Here is a 21869-nt window from a genome sequence, read left to right as displayed (position 1 = left end):
GAGAAATCGGTGAGGGAGAGGGAAATAGGCGAGGGAGAGAATGAAGCAAAGGAGAGAGAAAGAGAGAGGTATGAGGAGAAAGAAGGAGATGCAGATATTGGGGTGGGTGTGTGTGTGTGAGGCCGGCTGGCCAATTCATTAGTCCTCTCTCACAGCACTGAGGTAGTAGTGTGGCCTGGGAGGGGAATGGAGGTAGAGGCCAATAGAGGACACGGTGGAAGAGGGGTGCAACTTGCAATACTGAACACACAAGCAGTATTCAAACTCCATTACATCCAATGACAATCTGTTTTCTAAAATAGTCATTGCAGAGTGCAAAAAAAAAAGTGCGGAAGAACATTCCATTACAACAGACGGTTTCCACTCTTTTAGTAGAGAGCGTGAGTATACGTGCATGCATGCGTGGTGCAGTGTGCGCATAAGACGACGGAATAGGATCTGGCACGTTAGCTAGGTCGAGGTGAGTGACTGCCTGGGCAGGGCAGTCGGTGTGTTCTGTATAGAAGGCCTCACCTCTTGGACAGAAGCTTGTTGAAAGAGAGGAATAAGGGGATTAGTTCTCGGTATGTCAATGTGGATCTGCAGAGAGGAGAGAGAGGAAACACAAAACAGAAGAGCAGCCGAGGTTAAATGAGGTTATCATATGCCGTCACAGAGAGGGAACAGAGAGGAAGGGAAGAGAGAGAGAGAGAGAGAGAGAGAGAGAGAGAGAGAGAGAGAGAGAGAGAGAGAGAGAGAGAGAGAGAGAGAGAGAGAGAGAGAGAGAGAGAGAGAGAGAGAGAGAGAGAGAGAGAGAGAGAGAGAGAGAGAGAGAGAGAGAGAGAGAGAGAGAGAGAGAGAGAGAGAGAGAGAGAGAGAGAGAGAGAGAGAGAGAGAGAGAGAGAGAGAGAGAGAGAGAGAGCACTTGGTTAGTGGATGGACTGGATTCAGGGGTCCAAGGCGTGTACTGATGGCAGAGAACTGCAGGCTATATTTCCGAACTGGGTGGAGGGGGTAGTGTGGCTCACTAGCTCTCTGCAAACCTAACCCCACTTTCTCTATGGAACCGCAGCGGTGTCAAGTGGGGGGCACAAGCACATTACACCTCGTCGTCACATACGTGTGGAGGAGAGCCTCGTCAAACCAGAGAGCCACATTCACCCAGTTCAGAAGTTGGAGCCTGCAGACAGACGGACAAACACTGGCAGGGCAGACGGGTACCGGACTGGGGTCATGCTGGCGAGAGAGGGTTGGGTCTGCAGCCTCTTTAACCAGTCTTACCTCGGTCACCATAGGCTGCAGCATTAGACACTCTGGACTCATCCGGGGGATGTCTATACGAATCTGGTGGCGTGGAGAAAACAGTAAACACAAACACATCACACACACATTCAGTCGTCGCGCATACACACGGACCGTGCACAACATACCCACAAATGCACACACACCAGGGGAATAAGTCAACACAGTCAACTGAACACATATCCACAGTGGACTTTTTCCCAGCCCTAGATGTGGAGGGGGGGGGGAAACCTGCTGTTTTCACAAAAAGGCACATACTGGTACACACACATCAATCAACATGAGACAATTCAACGGGATATAGTACAGAAATGTGACTAGAAAATATGAAGCCTCTGATAGACTCGAGCATTCAATAAGCAAAAATACAGTAGATGTGGGAGACTGCGTCTGATAGTCCCCTCCTGAGAGTGTGGGAGACGGCGTCTGATAGTCCCCTCCTGAGAGTGTGGGAGACGGCGTCGGATAGTCCCCTCCTGAGAGTGTGGGAGACGGCGTCTGACAGTCCCCTCCTGAGAGTGTGGGAGACGACGTCTGACAGTCCCCTCCTGAGAGTGTGGGAGACGGCATCTGACAGTCCCCTCCTGAGAGTGTGGGAGACGGCGTCTGACAGTCCCCTCCTGAGAGTGTGAGAGACGGCGTCTGACAGTCCCCTCCTGAGAGTGTGAGAGACGGCGTCTTATAGTCCCCTCCTGAGAGTGTGGGAGACGGCGCCTGATAGTCCCCTCCTGAGAGTGTGGGAGACGGCGCCTGATAGTCCCCTCCTGAGAGTGTGGGAGACGGCGCCTGATAGTCCCCTCCTGAGAGTGTGGGGGGGAGCGCCTGATAGTCCCCTCCTGAGAGTGTGGGGGTGAGCGTCTGATAGTCCCCCCCCTGAGAGTGTGGGGGGGGGCGTCTGATAGTCCCCCCCCCTGAGAGTGTGGGGGGGAGCGTCTGATAGTCCCCTGCTGAGAGTGTGGGAGGGAGCGTCTGATAGTCCCCTCCTGAGAGTGTGGGGGGGGGCGTCTGATAGTCCCCCCCCCTGAGAGTGTGGGGGGGAGCGTCTGATAGTCCCCTGCTGAGAGTGTGGGAGACGTTGCTTGCTCTTTGGGTTTTTAGGCTGGGTGTCTGTATAAGTACTATGTGACATCCACTGACGTAAAAAAAGCTTTATAAATACACTTGATTGACTGATTGAAAGAGAAAGTTGGCGCGAGAGGGGGAGTGTGAGTGAGCGAGAGATCCACTACTGTAGGGTGATGAGAGGAGTTACAGAAGAGAGACCGGGGAACATACAGTCACAGGTCTTGCACTGCCAATGTCAGGAAGTTGAGCGCTGACTCAGGAACAGCACTGAGCCTGTGATCAGACAGAAAACATCCTCTGCCACTGAACACAGAACTGAGATCAGTAAAGAGAAGAACGGTCTCCAGACTCCCTGCTGAGGCGACATTTTTACTCAGTTTGCTGGAAGCCTATAGCTCTCCCATTTTAAAGTAAATATCAGTCATTTTCTTCAAGGCAGAGAGGGCTTTCCTCTCTTCATCTTACTCTAGCGGGAAACGGTTGTTGATCTCAGCAGAGTAAATATTGTCGCACTTCGACAACACACCACACACCACCACACAATTTCGACAACACACCACATGAGGGTCATATTTTTTTTCAAATATCACGCGTGCATGTGTTTACTATCCTCGTGGCCACCGGAAATCACCAAAAGGAGAGTAAAACAAGTACAATTATCCCTTGCAGGGAGAAAGGCTATTTGAAGCCTAGGGTTAGGTTTAGGGAAAAGAGGATTTTGAATGGAAAACAATTTTAGGTCCCCACAAGGATAGTAAAACATATGAGGTGTGTGTGTGTGTGTGTCAGCAGAAGTGATTTCCCTGATAAACAGAGGGAGGGAGAGAGTCTGACACCAATGGTGGGAGGAGGGTCATATTTTAGAGCGATAGGGCCACTGCTATGTGTGAGAGGAGAGCAGCATGAAAAACCACTTATCACCGTATAACTGGATCTGTGATGCAGCCTCGGCGCCGCTGACAGGCTGTGGCTTGGCTCGTCTGGGCTGTGGCTGAACCAACACATCAGGGACAAAGAGAAATGGCTGGTAAGAGGGCTTGGGGATTTACACCCACAGGACAGCCCATTCTATCTGCGCAAATGAATATGTCTGCCGTCACTGAGGTGGAGGGGTCTGAACTGTCGATAGCCGAGGAGGAATTCTATTTATCCACCACTGGAACGGATGAACTGTGGAGGAGCGGAGCTTAGCATAGACAGACTGCTCTCAATATATGAGTGCATGGGCTCATGAATGGCACAGAGGTCTAAGGCACTGCATCTCAGTGCTAGAAGCGTCACTTTTTATTTATTTAACTTTTATTTAACCAGGTAGGCAAGTTGAGAACAAGTTCTCATTTACAATTGCGACCTGGCCAAGATAAAGCAAAGCAGTTCGACAGATACAACGACACGGAGTAAAACAAACATACAGTCACTACAGACACTGGTTCAATTCCAGACTGAATCACAACCGGCCGTGATTGGGAGTCCCGTAGGGTGGCCCAGCGTCACTAGGGTTTGGCCGGGGTAGGCAGTCATTGTAACTAACTTGCCTAGTTTAAATAAAGGTTAAATAACATCGTCTCAGTGGATATAGGTATACAGAAAGACAGGGGAGAAGAGGAGCGAAAAAAGGAAGGAGAGAAAGAAATAAAGAGTGACAAAATGTGACTGTGTGTGTAGTCATACATAGCATCTTACCTGTCTGTACGTGTCTTGGTGGTGCTCCTCGTTGCGCGAGTCGTAGTACTGTTCTATGAAACCGAAGTATTCCTGTCTCTTCCTCTGTAGCGTGCTCTCTCTCCTCTCTGTGTTGGCAGGAAGGTAACCCTGGGAAGAAAACACTAGAACAGTTAGGATAGTATAGGGTCCTCAAACTCAACTCAGGACCTCGAAGCCAGTTCCACTCCTCTAAAAAAAATATATGTTTTATATTTTCATTTTATTATTTCCCCTGACCCCGCTAATTGGACAGCATAACCTAGGATTCTACTACCAGATTATACATACTATAAACATTTTACGGACAGAGTATATTTGACATTAGTTTTGTTTGTTTTTAGTCCCATCCGTCAGCCTGCCTTTTCTTTTCATTTACAATCTGTAGAAACTGAGAATAGAAAAGTTGAGTTTTGGTTGAACATCACATCGCAGTTGAAAAATGAATGGCATATATATATATATATATATATATATATATATATATATATATATATATATATATATATATATATATATATATATATATATATATATATATATATATATATTGTAAATTAAAAGAAAACATTTTTGGTAAGAGCATTATTATTTTATTGACATATTATTGACTTTGAATTTTCAGATCACCCAGAAATGCAATTAGCAGAGTTAACTCCAAATAAATGTTGCACTTCTTCAGCCATTCCTGTGACCAAAAACAAGCTACATGTGGAGAGTACTTAAACAAATTATCTAATGATTGTCTCTTAACAGCTAAATCTGTAGAGCTGGCAGGGTTGTATCACCCACATTTGTACAACAATTTGAATTGAAAAACTAAGTGTTCAATACGGCGTTGTTTTGTGTATCAGTTCATAAACCATGGTCCATTGAACAGGGCCATTGAACAGGTCCAGTGTAAATATATATATATATGACACAGCTGCCAATTATTTGGTCCTTAACTGAAACGGGTATACTTAATTTATTTATCACACTTTTCTTTAACCAATTTTGGTCTTTAATGCCAACAGACACGTTTCTTACTTTCTCCCCTTCCATCTTTGAGGTAATGCTGCAACTTGTTGGTTGCAATTTATATAGAGCAGATATTTCCATATGTTTTTGTTAGCTGCATGTGTGACATACCTCCCTCCACCAGTCAAGTGTATGATATCATTTAGAAAAAAATCATAACATTTTTTTTTTATTATTATTTAAATTGTTTTTCTATCAGTTCGCATATTTGAGTTAATCATAATAATATTTGTTGTAATCATTTGTCTTTTCTGGTGGGTTAAACTGATATTGCATCTTTCTATGGCTTGTTTTAAAAATAATGCTGTTTTGGAGCTGTCATCTGAATAAAGGGAAAAAGGCCATTCTTGAACACAGGGTTAGCCATTCTTACTAATCTGCTAGAGAACCAGTTTGGATATAAATATAGCTTTTGTATGACTGAAGCCTTTAGTGAGAGGTCTAATGCTTTAATATTTAATCATAATTTAATAAAATAATTAATAAATTAATAATCATTTCTGCCCTCCAAATTCATATTCATAATAAACCTAACCGTTTAATTTTGTCTGGCTTGCCATGCCAAATAAAATGTAATCTTCTGCACATATTTAAAAAACAAGTTATTACATAAAGCCAAGGCCATACGCAAATAAGTAAACTGGGATATAACTAAAGAGTTAAATCAGGGTGATTTTTCCACAAATAGACCGGTATTGTCCTTTCCATGGTAGCAAGATGGCATCTACTTTTGCCAACTTTCCATTCAAAAGGCACTCGCACATCTGAGCGATCTTTGTTGCAGGTGCAAGTAAACAATTGAATAATATGAGAGAAAAAAGGAGAAACCCGCACACTGCTGTTGCTAGTAACACTGCCCTTTATTAAGCTTCACATATTGGCCTCAAGAGGTTAGATAAATGATCTAGATCCTCTATGAGGCTGTGGAGTGATCCAATTTGTGGATTTCAAAGAAAACATGAATCATCGGCATACAATGACACTTTTGTATTTATGCCCTGGCTTTCTAGACCCCTTGATACTATTGTTGGATGTGATTTTAATAGCCAACATCTCTATGGCCATAATAAATAGATATGCTGATAGTGGAAAACATTGTTTTACTCCTAATGACAGTTTAATTTAATACTATGAGAAGTAGTCATTATTTACTATTTTACAACTTGGGTTACTTTACACTTTAACATTAACCCATTGTATAAGAGATTCTCCAAAATGGAAATATTCCAGGCATTTATATGTAAATTCCAGTCGTACTTTATCAAAAGTATTTTTGAAAGTCAGCTATGAATACCAGGCCTGGTTTCCTGGATTTTTCATAGTTCTATTGTTTCCAGTACTTGTCTTATATTATCTTTAATCTATTGTCCATGTAGAAAATACTCCTGATTACGATGAATAATATCCCTAAATAACTTTAATTCTATGCATTTTGCTATAATTTTTGCATCACAACACTGAAGTGTACGGGGCCACCAATTTTAAATGGACAGGATCTTCATATAGTGCATTCAGAGACCTGACTTTTTTCACATTTTGTTTCCTTACAGCCTTATTCTAAAATGGATTTAACACATTTTGTTCCTCATCAATCTATACACAATACCCCATAATGACAAAATGAAAATTGGTTTAGACATGTTTGCAAATGTACTAAAAATGAAAAAAAAAACACAAATACTTTAACATAAGTATTCAGACCTTTTGCTGGGAGACTGGAAATTGAGCTCAGGTGCATCCTGTTTCCATTGATCATACTTGAGATGTTTCTACAACTTGATTGGAAAGGAGGATACAGAGTCAGTTGTACTGGTGAATAGGTTCATTTAACCCAACCCCTCTGAATCAGAGAGGTAAGGGGGCTGCCTTAAATCGACATCCACGTCATTCTAACAAAATTACAGATTTTTACCTTGTCAGCTCCGGTATTCGATCAAGCAACCTTTCGGTTACTGGCCCACATTCCTACCCACTAGGCCACCTACTGCCCGATTGGAGTCCACCTGTAGTAACTTCAAGTGATTGGACATGATTGGGAAAGGCACACACCGATCCATAGAGCTCCAAGAGAGGATTGTGTTGAGGCACAGATCTGGGGAAGGGTGCCAAAACATTTCTGCAGCATTGAAACTCCCCAAGAACACAGTGGCCTCCATTCTTAAATGGGAGAAGGGCGTTGGTCTGGAAGGTGTTGAAAAACTTGACAGAGTTCTAGTGTTCCTCTGTGGAGACGGGAGAACCTTCCAGAAGGACAACCATCTATGCAGCACTCCAACCATCAAGCCTTTATGGTAGAGTGGCCACACGGAAGCCACTCCTCTGAAAAAGGCACCGGACAGCCCACTTGGTGCTGCCCAAAGGTGCTTCAACAAAGTACTGAGAAAAGGGTCTGAATACTTGGAGAATGTATATGCGATTTCAGTTATTTATTTTTAATACATTTTCAAACATTTCTAAAAACCTGTTTTTGCATTGCCATTATGGGGTAGTGTGTGTAGATTGATGAGGGGGGGGGAACAATGTCATCAATTTTAGAATAAGGCTGCAACGATACAAAATGTGAAAAAAAGTGTAGGCATTGAATACTTTCCGAATGCACTGTATTTACCACCTGGGTCGTGTTTCAGTAATAGTGAAATCAGGCCTTTTTCAGTATTTGATTATCTACTATTGTTATAAGAGTGGTTAAAACTAATAAACGGTCCTCTGAGCACATCAAAAACAGGTTAATATACCTCAACTGGTATGCGCCATCCAGCCCTGGGGTTTTCCCCAGACTTAAAATCTTTAATTGCATCAATTAAGGTTTTAAGATCGAATCCCCTGAGCTGACAAGGTACAAATATGTCGTTCTGCCCCTGAACAGTTCCTAGGCCGTCATTGAAAATAAGAATTTGTTAACTGACTTGCCTTGTTAAATAAAAGCAAAATAAATAAATATTATTATTTATTTAAAGTTCCTCCTCTGTAATTGGGCCACGGGATGATTTTCCTAATATCATCAATACCATTTTAACTTTCTTTATAAAAATAAAAATATGAATGTGAAAATATATATACTGCACAAGTTGACTGCAGGTATTTACTTAATTAAAGTTATATAGCTATATATAGCTACTTTAAGTAAATATCGGCAGTCAACTTGTGCAATACAATAGGAGAAAAGATCACATTCTTCATTTCACTTGTCACACAATTTTTCATTATGAAGGTTACCGGTAGCAGTGGTGTAAAGTACTTAAGTAATAAGTACTACTTGAGTAGTATTTGGGGTATCTGTAACTTTTACTTCACAACAGTCAAAGTATGTACTTTTTACTCCATACATTTTCCCTGACACACAAAAGAACTTGTTGGTCTAATTCACACACTTAACAAGAGAACATCCCTGGTCATCCTTACTGCCTCTGATATGTTGGACTCACTAAACACACACGCTTTGTCAGTAAATTATGTCTGAGTGTTAGAGCTTACCCCTCTCTATCCGTATATAAAAGTAAAAAGAAAATGCGGTCTGGTTTGTTAAATATAAGGAATTAGAAATGATTTATACTTAAGTTTATTTCATAGCAAATACTTTTACCCAAGTAGAATTTTACGCGCCCAGACTCTGTCGTAACCAGCCGCGACCGGGAGATCTGTAGGGCGATGCACAATTGGCCTAGCGTCGTCCGGGTTAGGGAGGGGTTGGCCGGTAGGGATATCCTGGTCTCATCGCGCACCAGCGACTTCTGTGGCGGCCCGGGCGCAGTGCGCGCTAACCAAGGTTGCCAGGTGCACGGTGTTTCCTCCGACACATTGGTGCAGCTGGCTTCCGGGTTGGTTTGTGGATCGGATTGGTTGGGTTGTGTATCGGAGGACGCATGACTTTCAACCTTAGTCTCTCCTGAGCCCGTACGGGAGTTGTAGCGATGAGACAAGATAGTAGCTAGTAAACAATTGGATACCACGAAATTGGGGAGAAAACGGGGTAAAATTCAAAAAAATTAAAAAATGAATTTGAATTTTACTGGGTGACTTACACTTGAGTAATTTTCTATGAAGGTATCGTTACTTTTACTCAAGTATGAACATTGGGTACTTCTTCCACCACTGACCAGTAGTCCCCAGTCACCTGGTTTCACTTTACAAGCACACAACAAGAGACCGGAGCCTTGTGAGCAATGTTCCCTCTAAGCACGCACAGCCCCCCGAGACTCACGCACAGCCCCCCGAGACTGACGCACAGAAGAAACATCAGCCCTTTTAGTCAACACTATCAACATTTCCCACCGCTGTGTGAATTGTGAACGAATCAACGCAATAGTCACTTTCAATGAAACATACCGAAACAAAAAAAACTATGCAAGAGATTCTCGCAAAGTGCATTGAAGTAGGATTATATTGCATTGACTGACAACTCAGGCCCATACTCTACACAGACCGGTGCACCATAACCAAATCAGAGCTACAGTATCCCTATACGCAAACAGACCATTGCCATACTTGGATCTGTACCATTCACTTTGAACTGGACTGTGTTTACAGAATGAGTGGTTGCGAATAGATACCTTTGTTTTGCGATCAAACCAACAACTGCATGTAGCCAGGTGTACATTTGTTCATATTCTGTTAGTGAGTTATTAGCCCAGTTATACCTCATTTCTAGTCAGCAATGTCGGAGTGGTTGCTTCCTACAAGAGCACAACACGTGCATTTCTAGCCTTCTTTGAAAATGCAAGTCAGGTAAAGAGCATTTTATCTGCAAGGGGCAGTGTGGTATTTTGGGGAAGTGTTAGCTTATTCAAGCCCGTCTCAAAATATAAGTAGCCAATATGCAAAGGGTAGCATAATTTGCCTGATTATCCGTAATAATGGTATGAGAATAATAATGCAATTCATTTTGTAAAGTGGTTTCTTGCAAACTAATACAACATGTTCAGTCACCTTGTCTGAGAGACAAGTGGATAAACAGGTTACTATCAATCGCTACATTTCTTTGAAAATTCTTATGGAATATAGGCCTACATTGAACACCACACATTGGCTACTGTAGGCTGAAATACAGAACAGCTAATTCCGTGTTAAAATGTATTGCGATGCATTTTCTCCATAGTTTATACTAAGCCACTCTGATAGGCCTTCATTATGATCAAATAGCCACAGCAACCTGCCACTGTTATACCTGTAACCTAAAGTGAGTACAGCGTCAGTGTTCACAGTAAAACGCGGGCCAGAAATTGCACAGAAATTCCACCAAATTCGAGTTTGCACTCAGCAGACCTGAAATTTGCTCAGTGCCTACATTTTTTGGAGGGAAATTGCTTGTGAGTCACTCACTGTTGTGCAGCACACACCAAGTGATCTTGTTACATACAATATGGAATTCACAAGTAAGTGGTTGTCCGATATCTTATAACGATTAAGTTAACTGTCTAAAGTGTGCTAAAAGCTCTGAAGATGTGCATTTGGTTTTCCAATTAAGTAGCTCGCTAGCTAAATGGTTAGCTTCTTCCAAAATCAAGCTTCACTTGGTAACAGCAGAGAAACCCCTCCTGGATCCAGAGCCTTGCTGTTTAATATTTGTTTTGTGCATGCCGAAGACTAAGTAGCTTTTTTTAGTTACTTGTATAGTTGTAGGGTTTAGTTCATATATAAAATGACTGTATAAAACATTCGCAATGCACTCGTTCGCATTTAGTTCTCATTCTCTATGGATTTTTACATGTACTTGTTAGCATTGCTAACCTTCGGATTACAGTGGAATTTGAAAACAGCGCCCCTTGTGTCCAGTGCCGGTATTACTAAATATCCCAGTATGGCACAAGGTCTGTTTGCAGGTATGATAATCTGGATACCACCCAAGCATATACCACCATATACTTTGAATCAAACATACATATTTGAATCAATTCACTGGAGAGAAGAAAAAAACCTGCCCATGCTAGCCTTGTGAGTAGTCGAGAACGATTCATCACAAGCCTAGCATTATACACTAGTCTAGTCTAGACAGGCACATACACACCCATGCATCCACACACATTGTGGGAACTACGTTAGGGGATACAGTAACTTCCAATCACTTTAAATCTGCTAAAAACGGACTGCGCTCCAGTGGGCACCAGGCTGGGCAAAAGTAGTGCACTACTCTATGTAGGGATGAGGGGGCCATTTGGGACGCACAGTAACTGTTCGAGCACTTTTACTACTGACACAGGTCCACTGCATCAGCAAATGTTTCAGTATGGCAGAGGAATTTTAAAAGGGAACTGTTAAGGTTGTTGGACATATTATTCTCTTCATATCAACCCACATTCAATAACAGATGGGCAGAGATTAATGCAAAGAGGGTCGAGGGCCTAACAAATGGTATAACATTGAAAACACACTCGCACACACCGGATACAAACACACCTCTCCTCCAGTGAGAATGTATCTAGCTACAGTATACATCATATGTCTAGTCCTGCTGGTGTAGACTAGGCCCATAGTGATACAGTAATTGATTGCCTGGAAATCTACAGCCCCAGAAAACCATTAATCTCTGGAGCAGTTGAGGCTTGTTCCCATTCTTCACTCCCACTGCACAACAAATAGCTCTTACAACAAGACGTATGTGTGCCAGGCAGCCCCCTGAGCACTGGCTATAAGGGCCATTACCATATGTCCATGTAATCACGCTGACTTGATAATGTGCCTTAAAAGGGAGGAGGTGAGGGTTGCTATTCTAATGTTGGTGACAGAGGAAGGTCAAGTATTTCAAGAGACTCAGAAGTATTATCCGAGTGCTACTGCTGTGAGATATGCAGTGGATAGCTAGGTTGGGTGGGGGTCAAAACCTTTTGAAAACTCCATTAACCCTCCTGCTGTGTCCCAGTCGAATTGGACCAACTTACAAGTTCTCTCTGAAAAATGTATTTCATTTAATCTGATTGTCATACGGTTCCATGACTTTGTCCACACAAAATACATTTTGATGATTTTCATAACACTTTAGGAGTTTCCGGTCAAAAGTGACCGGTCATTAGAAATGAATGGGTGAGACAATGTCTAAAATTGACTTCAGGCACATGCCAATTAATCAGATGGACACACTTGCTCTCCCAGACCACCAAATTTCAGCACGTGAACCACCCCCTTCTTGGCTTCCATGGCAACGCCCCCAAAAATAATCTTTCCCCACCTGTTGGCATTCTCACAAACAATCTCAACATTGCTTCATTAATATATAGAACTTCTCTCGCAGCTCTGGTATATAAAGCTTTTTTGAGGCCTTGCTCACAATTCATTCTGTGGCAGCACAATTACCAAACGATATACTGTATGTGAGGCTCTTGATCATATCTTTGATGATGACACTGGTGAGGAGAGAGTCCTTGTTAAACTTTGACAAAGTAGTCTTTTTTTAATTTTTTTATTTCACCTTTATTTAACCAGGTAGGCTAGTTGAGAACAAGTTCTCATTTGCAACTGCGACCTGGCCAAGATAAAGCATAGCAGTGTGAACAGACAACAGAGTTACACATGGAGCAAACAATTAACAAGTCTGATAAATAGCACAATAGGTTTCATCTGAGTATGTTACAGTCAAAATAATCCATACATTGTTTAACTCAAAAACGAGTTGTATGAACTCAGGTCAATGAGGCCTACAGGCCATAAATAGCAAATAGAAGTTCAAAACGTGTAACGTTCACAAGAACTTAAGTTGATAAAAAGATCTAACAACATTAGGTGATAATATATGTATTATAGATTTATAATCAGCAATAATGGGGTGGTCATTTTGGACCAGGAACACATAATTAACATGAAACGAACACAACGGGAGGGTTAAATCAGGATGTGGGGGGGGGAGTTTCATTCATGAATTGAGAGATGAGAAATGGGTTACTTTATTGATGGAACATGTTGGACTTCAACAACCTTTAGAAATGTCAAGCAATGATAGAGTCAGAACATGAATGAATAGAGTCAAAAGGAGTGTCCTTCAAAAGTTTCAAACCACTCCGTCAAACAGTACAAGAACAGTTTGAGTAAGTCACAAACTGGTTAGAGAATGTTGGAGGTGGGCTGGCAGTGTGGTTAGCTGGATACAGTAGAGAGCACATTAAACATAGCAATTTGGTAGGTAAAGAGAAAAATCTGTCAATAGTAATAAATTCTTGATCAGCGCAAGCATTTAGTTCCAAGTAGGTTCAAGAGGATTGTCTCTTCCTTTGGAGTCAGGACCGTCATAGTTGTGAGCAGATGTGCTCTAAAGCCAGGCAGGTACACAAACCACAGTTAGGTCAATTCAATTCCTGAAATTAGGTGTCCTCCTGTCCAATTCAAAATTTACCCACTAATCCTACCTTGTAACCCCACGAGTGAAGATGGCAGAGGATTGGAGGAAAGTGGTCAAATCCAAGTAAATCATCAAACTGTCTTTTTGAACTATAAAGTGTAAAGTATAAAGCTCTCTGCTCATTATTATTTTGTAATTTTCAAAGTCTGCTGCCTCAGTTTGTATGATGCCAATTTGCATATACTCCAGAATGTTATGTAGAGTGATCAGATGAATTGAAAAGTCACTCTTTGCCATGCAAATGAACTGAATCCCCCCCAAAAAACATTTCCAGTGCATTTCAGCCTTGCCACAAAAGGACCAGCTGACATGTCAGTGATTCTCTGGTTAACACAGGTGTGAGTGTTGACGAGGACAAGGCTAGAGATCACTCTGTCATGCTGATTGAGTTCGAATAACAGACTGGAAGCTTCAAAAAGAGGGTGGTGCTTGGAATCATTGTTCTTCCTCTGTCTACCATGGTTACCTGCAAGGAAACATGTGCCGTCGTCATTGCTTTGCACAAAAAGGGATTCACAGGCAAGGATATTGCTGCCAGTAAGATAGCACCTAAATCAACCATTTATCGGATCATCAAGAACTTCAAGGAGAGCGGTTCAATTGTTGTGAAGAAGGCTTCAGGCCGCCCAAGAAAGTCCAGCAAGCGCCAGGACAGTCCCCTAAAGTTGATTCAGCTGCGGGATCGGGGCACCACCAGTACATAGCTTGCTCAGGAATGGCAGCAGGCAGGTAGGTGTAAGTGCATCTGCACGCAGCGAGGTGTAGACCTTTGGAGGATGGCCTGGTGTCAAGAAGGGCAGCAAAGAAGCCACTTCTCCCCAGGAAAAACATCAGGGACAGACTGTGTTACGGATACAGTTATCCTGTGTGTGTGTGTGTGTGTGTGTGTGTGTGTGTGTGTGTGTGTGTGTGTGTGTGTGTGTGTGTGTGTGTGTGTGTGTGTGTGTGTGTGTGTGTGTGTGTGTGTGTGTGTGTGTGTGTGTGTGTGTGTGTGTGTGTGTGTGTGTTTCTTTTCTCTCCTTCTCCCCTCACAGGTGAAAATCATCACTCCCCAGTCAACAATCAATCATCAATCAGAAGACACACCTCCTCCTATTTCCCTACCTATCACAGTTCCTTCCCCATGGTTTAAAACCCCATCATTTGTTTGTTCAAAAGCTCAGCTCAGCTCAGCTCAATCTCTCTGTAAATGCCATGTATGTAGGTCTCTGTGTTTCACTCTCGCTTTGTGTCATAAACCTCTCTTTTGTTTAAAGCACCTCCATAGCACTTTGTCATCACCTGTGAGTATTGTTTTTGGTTATGGTGTTTGTTGCTGGTGGGAAAAAGGGGAAACCAAGACAAGTCGCCCATGGGCATACACTACCCGTAGGTGAACTTTGTTAAATACACTAGTTAGAACTGGGCGGACCACCCACTGTATTTTTGGTTAGTTAGCTGTTGTTAAAGTAGGCTAGTCTAGCTTAGGGGTGTGTTTTTGTATATTTATTGTTTCTTTCCTTGGGTCCAGCTCAGCCCCTTTTCCTGCTCCCCCCATTACCGTGTGTTTATAAATAAACCTAGAGTTTGACGGTAGATTTGTTGTCGTGGATATTTCGTGCACACTTTTACTTTGTCACAATAATAATTTGCATGAGTTATGTTACGGGTCTCATTACCATCCCCCCTAGACTGTCGGGCCAAAAGGGATTCGTAACATAAGTGGGGGCTCATCCTGGATATGTCATAACTGACACCCATGCCGCTCATGTAGATTGTTGTAGTGGTATAGTTCAGTGTTGAGCGTCATAGCTGAAGTAGCATTAGTGTTTGCTATTTTCTTTGGCACTTGTGAAGTAGTGTAAAATGGACTACTTTTGATTTGAGATCCTTTTTGGATAACCCTTCGTGGGAAGTTTTTGACAAATGTCGTAGAGTTGATTTAATGACCTTGGCTGACCATTATTCAGTATCGATTCCGCAGAGTTTAGTTAAGGCGGAGGTGAAACGGCTAGTATTAAATGTATTGTTGGAAGAGCAGGTGCTTGTGTTACCGCTGCTTGAGCCTACTACCCCTGTAGCGGATGTTGCTGCTCCTGTAAGCCCATTGGTGTCTGATAATGAGGGAGAGGTAAAAACACCAGCCACATTGTCCCGTTTTGATCCACTCTCCCCACTGTCAAATGGTGGTGCCAGGAGGGATGTCCGTTTAGCACAGTTCCAACTGGAGGTGGAAGAGAGAGCCCAAATTAGGCGAGAGACTCTCCAGTTGGAGATGTGTAAAATAGAGGCAGAAAAAGAATGAGAACAAGGGCATTTGGAGATGTGTAAAATTGAGGCAGACAGAGAACAAAGGCAGTTGGAGTTCAAAATGCGCCAGATGGAACTGGAGGCAGAGACAGCGAGGCTAGCCTCCGGTCCTACTGTGCCTGTTTGTGAGCTGTCCTCACCTGCTGTGTCCTCAAACACGTTTGACATTAGTAGGCAGATTGCCTTAGTACCTTTGTTCAGAGAGTCAGAGGTTGACTCCTATTTTTGTGTATATGAGCATATAGCCGTAGCATTGAAATGGCCTGAAGAGGTATGGTGCCTATTAATTAAGTGTAAATTAACTGGTAAAGCCCAAGAGGTTGTGTCAGCGTTACCTCTGGAGGACAGTTTGAATTACGGAGTGGTCAAAGCTACTGTTCTTCGTGCCTATGAGCTTGTGCCTGAGGCATACCGACAGAGATTTAGGTCTCATAGAAAGTCTTCTAGTAAGACTTATGTGGAATTTGCTAGAGACAAGGGAAATCTGTTTGATAAATGGCATGCTGCTAGTAAGGTAACTGATTTCAACTCTCTCCGGGAGTTAATCTTGTTGGAAGAGTTTAAAAATTGCTTACCCGAACGCATTGTAGTTTACCTAAACAAACAGAAAGTATCCTGTCTGGCATAAGCGTCTGTGTTGGCAGACGAGTTGGTGTTGACGCACAAGAGTGTGTTTTCGGCTCAAACTGAGAGTAGAGCCACTGAGTTTCCTACCTTTAGCCCTAGTCGGCCAGCAGTAGTATATCAAGCACGCCAGAAGAATGAGCGTCCCTGTTTCTATTGTCATAAAGTAGGACATATGATTAATGATTGCTTCCTGCTTAAACGCAAACAAGGGATGCCTCTTCGTGCCAAGCCACCAACAGGTGTTGCTCTAATTTGTACGGTTAAGAGGTCGGCAACAAAACAGGTGCCTCAGGGTAACTGTAGTTTGAAAGTCTCAGTCCCCGACCGCCGTTATGAACCATTCATTTTAGAGGGGTTTGTGTCCCTAACGAATGACGAAGCGTCTCAACGACCGGTTAAAATCCTTAGAGATACTGGTGCGGCGCAGTCGTTTATATTGTCTGATGTGTTGCCCTTATCTGACGATACATACTGTGGTTCCAGTGTGTTAGTGCAGGGTATTGAAATGGGTTTTGTCCGAGTACCATTGCACTTTGTAAATGTACACTCTGAGTTAATCAGTGGAATATTCAGAGTGGGGGTACGTCCTATGTTGCCAGTGAAAGGTGTGACCTTTATAATGGGTAACGATATTGCCGGAGGAAAGGTAGTACCCGTATTGGAAGTATTGGATAAAAGTGACCACTCTCTCTCGAATGAGCTGGCACAGAGTTATCCACATGTGTTCCCCGCTTGTGCTGTCACTCGTGCTCAGGCACTACAAGAGGGTGACGAGATAGATTTGTCGAACACTGTACTGTTCAAAGAGGTTGATCAAGAAGATGGATTGTGTGATACCTCTGAGAAGCTGATCACCTCTGACAAACAGCCCAGGAAAGAATCAAAGAACGTTGAACTTATTGCTGATGCAATACAGTTACCAGTCACTCGTGAGCAGCTAATTGCTAACCAAAAGGTTGACAACAAGCTTGCTAAATGTTTTTCTAGTGTTGTCTCATTGGAAGATGTGAAGAAGAAGAACGTGGCTTACTTCATTGATGGTAATCTCCTCATGCGTAAATGGAAATCCCATGTTGACGCGGATGGAGATTGGAATGCTGTTTACCAAATAGTGATTCCTACAGCCTTTCGACAAAATGTGTTATCCCTTGCTCATGATCACCAGTGGTCTGGTCATTTAGGAATCACAAAAACTTATGATCGGATCCTTCGACATTTCTTTTGGCCGGGTTTAAAACAAGATGTGGCTCAGTTCTGTCGGACATGCCACACATGTCAGATAACAGGAAAATCAAAACAGGTTATTCCTCCCGCTCCTCTTTGTCCCATACCTGTCATAGGTGAACCATTCGAGCATGTGGTGGTTGATTGTGTCGGACCGTTACCGAAGACAAAAATCGGGTAACCAGTTTTTGTTAAGATAATGTGTTGGCAGATGCTTTGTCTCGTGTGTGAAAATGATTTCTGTATGTTTTGCAAGGTTGTTGCTTTGTTGTGAGTATTCATTGAAATACTGTAGTCGCAACCCCTAGGGTTGCTCTTTTAAGGGTGGGAGTGTTACGGATACAGTTATCCTGTGTGTGTGTGTGTGTATCCTGTGTGTGTTTCTTTTCTCTCCTTCTCCCCTCACAGGTGAAAATCATCACTCCCCAATCAGTCAACAATCAATCATCAATCAGAAGACACACCTCCTCCTATTTCCTGACCTATCACAGTTCCTTCCCCATGGTTTAAAAACCCCATCATTTGTTTGTTCAAAAGCTCAGCTCAGCTCAATCTCTAGCTCAATCTCTCTGTAAATGCCATGTCTGTAGGTCTCTGTGTTTCACTCTCGCTTTGTGTCTTAAACCTCTCTTTTGTTTAAAGCACCTCCATAGCACTTTGTCATCACCTGTGAGTATTGTTTTTGGTTATGGTGTTTGTTTGTTGCTGGTGGGAAAAAGGGGAAACCAAGACAAGTCGCCCATGGGCATACACTACCCGTAGGTGAACTTTGTTAAATACACTAGTTAGAACTGGGCGGACCACCCACTGTATTTTTGGTTAGTTAGTTAGCGGTTGTTAAAGTAGGCTAGTCTAGCTTAGGGGTGTGTTTTTGTATATTTATTGTTTCTTTCCTTGGGTCCAGCTCAGCCCCTTTTCCTGCTCCCCCCATTACCGTGTGTTTATAAATAAACCTAGAGTTTGACGGTAGATTTCTGTTGTCGTGGTTATTTCGTGCACACTTTTACTTTGTCACAATAATAATTTGCATGAGTTATGTTACGGGTCTCATTACCATCCCCCCTAGACTGTCGGGCCAAAAGGGATTCATAACAGACTGATATTCTGCAAAAGGTACAGGGATTGGACTGCTGAGGACTGGGGTATAGTCATTTTCTCTGATGTATTCCCTTTCCGATTGTTTGGGGCATCCGGAAAAAGGCTTGTCCGGAGAAGACAAGGTGAGCGCTACCATCAGTCCTGTCATGCCAACAGTAAAGCATCCTGAGACCATGTGTGGGGTTGCTTCTCAGCCAAGGGAGTGGACTCACTCACAATTTTGCGTAAGAACACATCCCGAGAGCAACTTCTCCCAACCATCCAAGAACAGTTTGGTGATGAACAATGCCTTTTCCAGCATGATGGAGCACCTTGGCATAAGACAAAAGTGATAACTAAGTGGCTCGGGGAACAAAACATTGATATTTTGGGTCCATGGCCAGGAAAATCCCCAGACCTTAATCCCACTGAGAACTTGTGGTCAATCCTCAAGAGGCGGTTGGACAAACAAAAACCCACAAATTCTGACACACTCAAAGCATTGATTATGCAAGAATGGGCTGCCATCAGTCAGGCCCAGAAGTTAATTGACAAAAAAAAAGCCTTTGACACTTATGAAATGCTTGTAATTATACTTCAGTATTCCATAGTAACATCTGACAAAAATATCTAAAGACACTGAAGCAGCAGACTTTGGAAATTAATCATTGTGTCATTCTCAACTTTTGGCCACGACTGTATATAGTCTTGCTATTGTTGTTTTAAAGCTGCTTTTAAATTACGCATTGCTGGTTGGGGGCTCGTAAGTAAGCATTTCACTGTAAAGTCTACACCTGTTGTATTCGGCGCATGTGAATACCATTCGATTTGATCAGAATGAAACGATTGGATAATAAATGTAGGTTCCAACCCCTAGTTCATGCATGATACTACAGTCCACTCTGGGATTTGTTAGATTGCTCAGTCACTGCAATTCTAACTAAACTCAAACTTCCATCCACCACACTTACAGATGCAATCAAATACATTGGCACTGTTACACTTTACTATGGAGTGCAATGAAGAATGTTCTGTTTATTCATTTCCAAAACTGATTGAATAGCTATTTCAAATCAAAAGTATTTGTCACATGCGCCGAATACAACAGGTGTAGACTTTACAGCGAAATGCTTACAAGCCCTTAAAAATCAGCAATGCAGTTTAAGAAAGAGTTAATGAAATATTAAAGTTTTAAAAAAATGTTGAATCAATCAAATAAAAAAAAACTTAACAAGAAATGTGCATAATAACGAGGTTATATACAGGGGGAACCGGTACATGTCAATAGTCATGGTGGCCATTTGATTAGTTGTTCAGCAGTCTTATGGCTTGGGGGTAGAAGCTGTTAATGAGCCTTCAGGTCCTGTACCACTTGCCGTGCAGTAGCAGAGAGAACAGTCTAAGACTTGGGTGACTGGAGTCCTTGACAATTCTTTGGGCCTTCCTCTGACAGCGCCTAGTATATAGATCCTGGATGTCAGGAAGCTTGACCCCAGGGATATTTTTACTCATGTAGGCACCTGCAACTTATCAGGTGAGAAATTACACAGCAAAGGACAACCATTGCCTCCAACCAACTTAATATGAATATTCAATCATTCATTTTCTCCTTACAGTAAAAAAAATCTAAATTCCAGTTTGAGGTCATGTGCAGTTGCAAACACTAAAAGTTGTCATTTTATTGTTTCACTTAAAAGAAATTGAATAATGCAAGGGTGCCAATTTAATTTGACTATCTGTTCTTGTGCTTCAGAAAATTAGAAGAATCAATAGCCTTGTCCTTGTGAAAGTTTTTGAAGAGGGGAAAGTAAAACTATAAGGTGCTGACAGTCAGTAGGTAACTATCACAGCTGGCCAGCCTAGATACATCTAAAGACCCCCTTTAACTTGCTGTTGATTATTTTCTCCAATAATCACTTTGTCAATCCATGGGCTGGCACCTGACACAAACACACAATCTGTTCTCCCATCGCTCTCCCACTAAAAAATAAGCTTAAGGAATCAATTTGGGAAGTAAATGAAATCTTTATTTTCTACTTAGTAGAGCACTGGAGAGGCTTGCTGAAGTCTGAACAGTGTGTGTGTGTGTGTGTGTGTGCAGTCAGCAGGATGAAGAGAATTGATTTTGCATTAAAACAACAGCGCCTCAAACGGTGACGGCAGCTCCGTCTGCTCCCACAGAGGCCTGACGAGTCATCGCTCTTGTTTAAAAGATGATTCCCTGCTGTTTTAATTCTCATGGCAAAAATCACCAACACACAAACACAGGACTAGATGCAGAAAGACATCACCATATTCAGAAGAGGGATACCGAGAAGACAAGAGACACACACATACACACACCAACCCTCACCACACAAAGGGTCCAACAGAGTGGAGCTCCAGCTCCGAGTCAGGATAACAGACGAGCCAGACATAGGCAGATGAAGGTCAGACAGGTGAACTAGACATGGCTGTGTGTGCTACCCGGGCAAACCAGGTGGCACTGCAACACCACAATATCATTGCCTCGACGCCCCAAAAAAATAGAATATGAAAATCAGGTAACTTGGCATAAAATGCCACCCTACCTCAAAATCAGTGTATTTGGGGTGAATTGTTAAAAAAGTGGTAATGACATTTTTTGAGTGGCAACCAGGGAAAGTGTTGGGGGATACAATGGTGATGGTTTCTGTGAGAAGTACCAGCAAGGGACATGTTAGCCCGGCTGTGGAATATGGTCATGAAAGTGTTTGGACCAGAGTTAAGCTGGTTGAAGCTGCTACATTTCTGGTTTAGTGGCACGGTTTATTATTATTTTATTTAACCAGGTAGGCTAGTCGAGAACAAGTCCTCATTTACAACTGCGACCTGGCCAAGATAAAGCAAAGCGACACAGACAACACAGTTACACATGGAATAAACAGGCATATAGTCAATAACACAATAGAAAAAATAAAGTCTGTTTACAGTGTGTGCAAATGGCGTGAGGAGGTAAGGCAATAATTAGGCCATAGTAGCAAAATAATTACAATTTAGCAGATTAACACGAGTGATAAATGAGCAGATGATGTGTAAGTAGAGATACTGGTGTGCAAAAGAGCAGAAAAGTAAATAAAAACAATATGGGGATGAGGTATGTCGATTGGGTGGGCTGTTTACAGATGGACTATGTACAGCTGCAGCGATCGGTTAGCTGCTCAGAGAGCTGATGTTTTTTGTTAGTGAGGGAAAAATATATAAATAAGTTGTTTTGAGTGCAGAGATTTGATTTTCAAGA

The 21869-nt window shown here is 42.4% G+C and overlaps 1 protein-coding gene across 2 annotated transcripts in view; it reads right to left on the bottom strand.

Annotated features, from left to right (window-relative positions):
• Nucleotides 1-115: 115 nt before the first annotated feature.
• Nucleotides 116-21869, bottom strand: part of tbc1d22a (TBC1 domain family, member 22a) — a 63892-nt gene continuing 42138 nt past the window's right edge. Inside the window, exons 7-9 of one of the 2 annotated variants that reach the window (XM_046297668.1) lie at nt 4030-4158; nt 1261-1323; nt 116-579 (exon numbers count right to left, since the gene is read on the bottom strand). In XM_046297668.1, coding sequence (XP_046153624.1) covers nt 451-579; nt 1261-1323; nt 4030-4158 — 321 coding nt within the window. In that variant the 3' untranslated portion in view covers nt 116-450. The remainder of the gene's footprint in view (nt 580-1260; nt 1324-4029; nt 4159-21869) is intronic. The other variant, XM_046297669.1, reaches the window with a different exon arrangement.

This window comes from Oncorhynchus gorbuscha, linkage group LG14 (assembly GCF_021184085.1).
Source record: "Oncorhynchus gorbuscha isolate QuinsamMale2020 ecotype Even-year linkage group LG14, OgorEven_v1.0, whole genome shotgun sequence".
NCBI classification, from domain to species: Eukaryota; Metazoa; Chordata; class Actinopteri; order Salmoniformes; family Salmonidae; genus Oncorhynchus; species Oncorhynchus gorbuscha.
This window is presented reverse-complemented; position numbering and strand designations above follow the sequence as displayed.